Below are 8,164 nucleotides of genomic sequence, written 5' to 3' on the forward strand. Positions count from 1 at the left end.
CCAGGAAGCGGAATATGGTGGGCATGATCAGATAGATCTGTATGATGATGTCATCTCCCCATCTGCAAATAATGGAGATGCTCCAGAAGACCGGGATTACATGGATACCCTCCCGCCAACCGTTGGCGATGATGTGGGAAAAGGAGCAGCACCCAATGTTGTCTATACGTATACTGGAAAGAGAATTGCATTATATATTGGAAATCTAACTTGGGTGAGTAAACTTAAGGATTAAATTATTACTAATTGATTTTGAACTACTCTAGTAAGTCGTGTGTTTGGAGTTTTAACATAAAAAATTTGAAGTTACTGTATTTGTGTTTGATGAGCAAAAACAGGTACCTTTAGTTTCAAGTGTATTTAAATTTTGTGTCCTTTCATCTCACCTTTGTAGACATACCGTTATGTGTAACTTGTATTTGTCCGGGTTGTTCTTTGTGTTACTACTTCCTCACTTCAGGTACTTCAGTTTTACTGAGAAAAATGTTCACATAGGGTTTCAAACCAGGATTCAGGAGACAAAAACCACTCCTGGTCTTAAAATGTTCATTTTCTAATTTAGAATACAGACTTAAGTTCCATATTTGCTGTGTTTAAAATCTGACTTACAAAAATACATGTCAAGTGTATCTATTTATATTGCCACTAAACCTGTAATATTTACTAAAGCAACCCTATAGAATTTTTCCTCTCTACTATTAGATATACTTGAAAGTTTAAAATTATAGCTCTAAAAGTCAAGACTCAACACTTTCCTACTTTGTTAGAAGCATTCACTTATTTTTTATTCAGTACAGGGGTTTAACCCAGGGTCTCACACATGCTAGGCAAGCACTCCTCTGTTGGGCTACATCTTCAGCTCTTTTTATTTTGAGACAAATTCTTGCTAAATTACCCAAGTTCTTTGTGCCTCGGCCTCCCAAAGAGGGATTACAAGTGTCACCCTGTGCCTAACTAAAAAACATTTTACTTACAAACTTTTTTTTTTTTTTAAACTAAGGGCCATCTTACCACAAAGCAGTCTGAGCAATCTTTGGAAACAGTAGCAATGTATTTATGAAAATGTAATTGCTAAATAAGTTAAACCTTAGTTCTGTCATCTGTTTTGTGACTTAGTTGTTTGCTGTATTTCATCTTGTGTCAAGGGAAAGTAATAGGGCTTGCAGCATTTTAAGAGCTATGTAGTTGATGTAAAGTACATAGTAGGTACTCAATACATGTTAGGTTTTGTCTTTCCATTTTATGTTCAAGGATAAGATGAAATTTATTTCACAGTATTTTCCTTTAAAGGGAGGAAGTGACAAGTGAGATTGGTTTTATTGAGAATTTAAAATCGTAGCAGTTTAAAGCTAGAAGAAACCAGAAAGTCTTAAAAGTAAAAATCTATCTTATCTCTGAGGGTATGTACTTTCCATTTCCAAAACTCTTATCAGGGGATGAAGTTAGGGTCTGTGATGCTTTTGTGGTGTTTTAAAAATTGGAGGCATGAGTCCAGGCGTGGTGGTACAGGCCTGTAATCTCAGCACTTGGGAGGCAGAAATCAGGAGGATCACTGTGAGTCTGGGCTGTGTAGTGAGACCCTGCACCAAAAAAAAAAAAAAAAAAATGGAGGCTGACTACTAGTAATTATGCATAAATTTACACTAAGCAGTAATTTTATCTTGAGCTTACCTATAAAAGCTACATTCAAGCAATAAAAATTCTGAATGTTCAGTGGTTAATAAAGGCAACATGTCTTACAGTGGACAACAGATGAAGACTTAACTGAAGCAGTTCATTCTTTGGGAGTAAATGATATTTTGGAGATAAAATTTTTTGAAAATCGGGCAAATGGCCAATCAAAGGGGTAAGAATTTGTGTTTCTAATATGTTAGTAGCTGTTGATTGTAATTTTAAAGTGAATTTCCCCTGATGTTGATGGTAATTACAAACATAGGACACTTGATTACATTGGAGGATCTCAGGCAGAAAGATCATACTCTTTGTTTTCAGACATACCTTATTATTTAGCACTGTAAAGCCAGTGGCATTGGGGTGTGGACCAAGTAGGCCTGTTTCCCACTTTTCCTGCATTTTCTCCATCAGTGGTTGAAATGAGTTAATAGGTGTAGTAGTCTGCCTATGGCTGAGGGAAAATGGAAACTGGAGGACAATGTGAGTAACCTGGATGTTTTGCTTTTTACTTTTGATGATGAAACCCTACGAGGTAGGATAATATGGGACCATTATAAAAGTACAGATATCCAAAAGTAAGAAAATAAAATAATGGCACCAGTTGAACCAGCTACACATTGTCACATACATTTAGTATATAGTGTTGTTTTTGATACTGGAACTCCAGCCCAGGAACTTGCACTTGCCAGGCAGGTGCTGTGCTAACAAGCTACATCCCCGGCTTTATCTCCAAATATAGTTTATGTATCCACTTTATTTTTTGGGTTTTCCTTTAAAAATTGTATTACAATTTGCATGTTTTTATTTTATTTTTTGGCGGAACCAGGGTTTGAACTCATTCCCTTGAGTTTGCCAGGGAAGCACTTATTCCACTGACCCATCTCCCCGGCCCCTACATGTTTTAATTTTTATTATTTATTTTTTGGCGGAACCAGGATTGAACTCAGGCCCTTGCGCTTGCCAGGGAAGGGCTTATTCCACTGAGTCACCTCCCTGGCCCCACCATGTATGTTTTTTTTTTTTTAATTTTTATTTTGTGTGTGTGTGTGTGGCCAGCTCAGCCCACCAGGGCACCGGGCTGGCTGGTATGTGGTACTGGGGGATTGAACTGCGGTCCCTGTGCTTTGCCAAGCTTGTTCTAAGTAGGTGCTTTAGACCACTGAGCCATCTCACCAGCCCCCACCCTGTATGTTTTTAAAAGATTTGATAGAGTGGAACTAATATTTAGTAATACCCATTTTCCCTTATTTTTTGCTACTTTGCTTATTTTCACTTTTGCCTATCATAAATAATGTTGCAGCAGGTATAGTTTCATATAAACCTTGAGTTAGGTCAGTTGTTGTATTTTTTTCAGTACTAGAGATTGAACCCCTTTTTTAAAGTTTGTGTGTAGAGACAATTTTTGTTTCGACAGTTCTCCTGAAGTTACTTAAGTTACCCAGGCTGGGTTCAGACTTGGATCTTTTGCCTCAGCCTCCCAGCGAGTTAGCCTCCCAGGCATGTACCATCATACTGGGCTAGGTTTTTTTTTTTCCCGAGTGAAAAATTACGATGCAGAATTCTCGTACAGATAAATTAGATATAAATGATAAAAAGTACGGTCACTTTATATTGTTTTGCCTTCCCAGTCACTGTCCTTCCTCATCTGGAAGGAAGTCTTTGCAGCAGCTGCGCCTGCTGCCGCCCTGATGATCTCCTGGGGCCTGTCAGGTCCACATAAACGTTTTTCAGGTTTTGCTTTTTGTTTTTAAAGGTAATTCCAATATTGTGCTCGGTATCTTCAGATGGCGTTATCTAGTGTGATCTGGAATTGTTTCCTTACCTCCTCTACTGTGCCACTCTGTTTTGACCATGTTAGTCTCTTATCATTTCTCCAACAAATCCTTGTTAGAACCTTAGCTACTAGAGCCTTTGCTTTACTCTTCTTTTTCCAGAATTACCTATCCACACGGCTTTTTCTCTTTTGGAAGGGTCTCTCATTTGGTCTTGCTCAGGTAGGCCCTGAACTCACACCCCCAGGGTTGGGATCAGCCAGTGGCAGTGCCCTGCTCCGTGGCTCGCTCTTTACATCGTTCAGGACTCACTGTTGTAAGAATGTTCTTTTCCCAGTACCCCGTGTAGACATCAGCCTTCATAATCTGTCTCTTAAGTTCGTTCGTTTGTTCTCTCTCTCTCTTTCTCTTTCTTTCTTTCTTTCTTTCTTTCTCGTTCCTTCCTGGATTGTAAACTTCCAAGAGCAGGGATTTTGTTTTGATTGATACCAGCTTTACAGTATTTGAGAATGGGAGATAATGTTCTGAGAATAATTGTTAAATGAAATTTTTTTTCTGTCTTTGCTGCTGGGGATTGAACCTATGGCCTTGTTTATGCTGAGTGGATGCTTTACTATTTAGCTCTAACACCAGCTCAATAAAGTTATTTGTGAATATTGTAGTCAGATATTCTGTGCTTACATTTGCTGAGTAAATAAGGGATCTAGTTGAGGATCATATTGCATATTAGAGAAAAAAAGATTCTCACCTCCTAAGAGGCCCCCAGTAATCTAGATTATGCTGTAATCATATTGATAATTTAGTTTTTCAGTTATCTTTTTGGGATATAACACATGCACCATAAAATTCATCACTTGAAAGTACGCATTTCAGCAATTTCTAGGAAGCTCACAGAGATGAGCCCCCTTCACTGCCACCCTATTTCAGAACATCTCATCACCCCCAAGAGAAACCTTGTGCCCATGAGCACTCCCTGGGCTACCCTCTTCTTTGCTGAGAACCACTGATGTCATTCTGTGTTTGGCTTTGCTTCTTCTGGATACCCTGCTTGTTCATTTCTTATAAATAAGAAATCATTTAACACAGTCTTGGTGCCTGGCTTGTTTCACTTAACATGTTTTCAAAGTTTATCTGTGTTGCAGCAGATTTCAGCCTTTTATGGATAATTCCCCCATTATATGAATGTAATATAATGAAGGTTTTTTTTTTAATTTTGTTTTTAAATCCATCATCCATTAGATGATGAGCATTTCGATTCCTGCTTTGTAGTTAAGGAATATATCCTATAGATGTTGTATTTACTACCAGTTTTGTGTGAATGTTTATCTTTGGTTTTGTTGGGGAGGTATATTTACGAATAGAATGAAATAGTGACTTTAACAGTTTAAGGAACTGCGAGTTAGCGATACTGTTTTTTGTTTTTGTTTTTTGGCAGAACCGGGGATTGAATTCAGGCCCTTATGCTTGCCTGGGAAGTGCTTATTCCGTTGAGCCATCTCCCCGGCCCCAGCGATACTGTTTTACATGCCCGTCATTAATACATGAGAGTTCGAGTTTTTCCACTTTATCACCAACACTGTTTTTATGACTATTGTAGCTATCATAGTGTAAAAACAAACCAAATGCCTCTGAACTGATGGATGTGGTTTTAGAAAATATGGTATGGCTGCCATGGAGTATTATTGCTCAGTCATAAAAAGAAATGAAACAGTGATACATTTAACATGGATGCACCTTTAAAATACTGTGCTAAGTAAAAGAAGCTGGTTGTAAAAGAGGACATAGTGTATAAACCTATTCACATGAAATTCTGGAATAGGCAAATCCATAGAGATAGCATCAATTCCCTAGAGTTGAGAGTTGGAAGGAAATGGGAGTGATGGCTGCTGGTAATGGGGCTTTTTTTTTTTTTTTTTTAAATATTTATGTATTTATTTTGTGTGTGTGTGGCCAGCTCAGCCCACCATGGGGCGGGGGCTGGCTGGCATGTGGTGCTGGGGGATTGAACCGCGGTTCCAGTGCTTTGTTTAGCTTAGCTTGTTCTAAGTAGGTGCTTTAGACCACCGAGCCATCTCATCAGCCCAATGGGGCTTCTTTTGAGAGAGATGAAGTGTTCGAAAATTGACTGATAATTGTAGAAGTATTGAATATATTGAAACTATAGAAATTGTGATTTTAAATAAGTGAATTTTTGTATTACTATATATTGTACATTTTCATTATCCGTTAATAAGATATGAGATTATGAACTTGTAGTTTTATAAAGTATTTTCTGGGCATTTAAGATAAAATAAATTTAGATCATTTCTTTTTAATGATGTAACTATTAATTCCTCCTCAACTTTCTGCCTCCACCCTTTAAACACATCTTAGATTTGCACTTGTTGGTGTTGGATCTGAAGCATCTTCCAAAAAGTTAATGGATCTTTTGCCCAAAAGAGAACTTCATGGCCAGAATCCTGTTGTAACCCCGTGCAATAAACAGTTCCTGAGTCAATTTGAAATGCAGTCCAGGAAAAGTAAGCAATTTCTCAGAGGCCTTTTTAAAAGATCTTACATTTTAACCAATATTGCTTGTATTTGTTCAGTGTTATGCTGGGGAGCTCACTTATTTAATGTGTATATCTAATAGTTCATTAGAGGTTCTTTTTTCCCTTTCTTTGAAAGTCCTTGCTATCACTTGATTTCATCATTGGTTGTGACTGTGGACCCAGGTCCTGGCCCCTGGTCCTGTTCCGTTTTTCTTTAATTCCCATAGTCCCAACACTATATGTGGGTGTGTGTAAGTTCTTTATTGCCACTGTTTTTGTCCTGTCCTTCCCATCTTAAAGGAAGAAAGAAACATTTTAGTTATCTTGTAGGAAACCTGTGTGGGCTGGGGAGTGACTACTGATAATCAGAAAAAAATTGTTGGTTTTCTGGTTGGCACCAAGACTTGTTTTGTTTCTTTTTGGTTTTTTGAGACAGGGTCTCGCTATTTATTTATTTTTTTTTATTTTTATTTTTTTTATTTTTTAAATTTTTTTTTTTAATTATTTATTTATTTTAACATTTATTTAGTGTGTGTGTGTGTGTGTGTGGCCAGCTCAGCCCACCAGGGGGCGCGGCTGGCTGGCATGTGGTGCTGGGGGATCGAACCGTGGTCCCTGTGCTTTAGCCAAGCTTGTTCCAAGTAGGTGCTTTAGACCACTGAGCCATCTCTCCAGCCCAGGGTCTCGCTATTTAGTTTAGACTGGCCTTGAACTCACTTTATAGCCCAGGCTGGCCTCGAACTCGCAGTGATCTTCCTGCCTCAGTCTCCCAAAGTGCTGGGATTATAGTAGTGTGCCACCACACCTGGCGGCACCAAGACTTTTCACCACTTGGTAAAGTGAATGAAAAAAAGACTTGTCATTACATATTTATGGTTGTTAACATTTAAAGAGATAAGATGGATGATCATGTAATTAACAGAATTCAAGTGGTTGTTTTTCTTTTAATGTTTTAGCACTTAAGACTTAACTGAAGAATTTATTACAAAGTTTAAATGATCTGTACTACTGAAATTAAGATTTCTGTTGAAGAAATTTGGTCTTGGCTGCTGCAGAGTACTGGTATTTTGAAAGTAACCCATTTGCTCAGAGGAAATAACTTTTTTTGGGTAAAAACATTTATACCTAGTTATTTAAGACTTAAAAGAGTTTAATAGATGTCAATATTTTTCTTATCAGTAACTCTTTAAGTGGTTTGCACAAGCCCAAGGCTTCTGTGAATTAATGTATAGTATAAGTGAACTTTTGAAATAGAGTTGTTCTAATAACAATGGTTACATTTCAGAGAACTGTTTTAATGAGTGCTACTTAAGAGTATTTGGATGTTTGCAGCTACACAATCAGGACAAATGTCTGGGGAAGGTAAAGCTGGTCCTCCAGGAGGCAGTTCACGTGCAGCATTTCCACAAGGTGGTAGAGGACGGGGCCGTTTTCCAGGGGCTGTTCCCGGTGGGGACAGATTTCCTGGGCCAGCAGGACCAGGAGGGCCACCCCCACCTTTTCCAGGTAAAACTTTTATTAACTTACCAAGGATAAATGTGTCTACCTAATACCTCTTTGCCTTTTCTCTTTTTTTTTTCAAGTAATGTATGATTAATGTGACTTACTCTCCTTGTTATGCTATTTTTGGAATCCAGGAAATTTGATCAAGCATCTTGTTAAAGGAACTCGGCCTTTGTTCCTGGAAACTAGGATTCCATGGCATATGGGGCACAGCATAGAGGAATTATCCATTTTTGGCCTAAAAGGTCTTTATTTTTCTCCAAACTTGCTTGACTTATATATAGAATATTTACATCCGTCTTATTTTCTTATCTCTTAAAAAACCCTTTGAAGACCATTTTTCCTTGTTTCACTTTCTAGCTTGGCATCAGAGTAGAATATAAGGTGGGTGATTTCGATGTAGTGTATGTACGCTGAAAGATGGAAAATATCTAAGCATTGTAATTCTTAAGTATTTGTTTTCAGTAATTTTTCATAAGCATAAATTGAGCTATTTAAATTTATAAGGATATCCTTTACTTTATGGTTCTTAGTATAGCATTTACACTGAGTTTCATTTAAAGAAAGAATCTTGGTTTTTAAGTTATGCTTAAAAGTATAATTTTGGCTTGTAAAGGTTAAAATGTATTATTAAAGTTGTTTCTCTCTCTCTCTCCCCCTCCCTTTCCCCCCTCTCCCTCTCCC

The 8,164-nt window shown here is 37.8% G+C and overlaps 1 protein-coding gene across 1 annotated transcript in view; it reads left to right on the forward strand.

The window, feature by feature from the left end:
- LOC101566280 (cleavage and polyadenylation specificity factor subunit 6-like) overlaps window positions 1-8,164 on the forward strand; it is a 29,371-nt gene that overhangs the window by 7,598 nt on the left and 13,609 nt on the right. The window contains exons 2-7 of the mRNA XM_023716275.1: window positions 5-214; window positions 1,743-1,846; window positions 5,820-5,965; window positions 7,310-7,483; window positions 7,615-7,790; window positions 7,841-7,864. Coding sequence (XP_023572043.1) covers window positions 5-214; window positions 1,743-1,846; window positions 5,820-5,965; window positions 7,310-7,483; window positions 7,615-7,790; window positions 7,841-7,864 — 834 coding nt within the window. The remainder of the gene's footprint in view (window positions 1-4; window positions 215-1,742; window positions 1,847-5,819; window positions 5,966-7,309; window positions 7,484-7,614; window positions 7,791-7,840; window positions 7,865-8,164) is intronic.

The sequence above is a fragment of the Octodon degus genome, unplaced genomic scaffold, assembly GCF_000260255.1.
Source record: "Octodon degus isolate 3935 unplaced genomic scaffold, OctDeg1.0 scaffold00047, whole genome shotgun sequence".
Lineage (NCBI taxonomy): Eukaryota > Metazoa > Chordata > Mammalia > Rodentia > Octodontidae > Octodon > Octodon degus.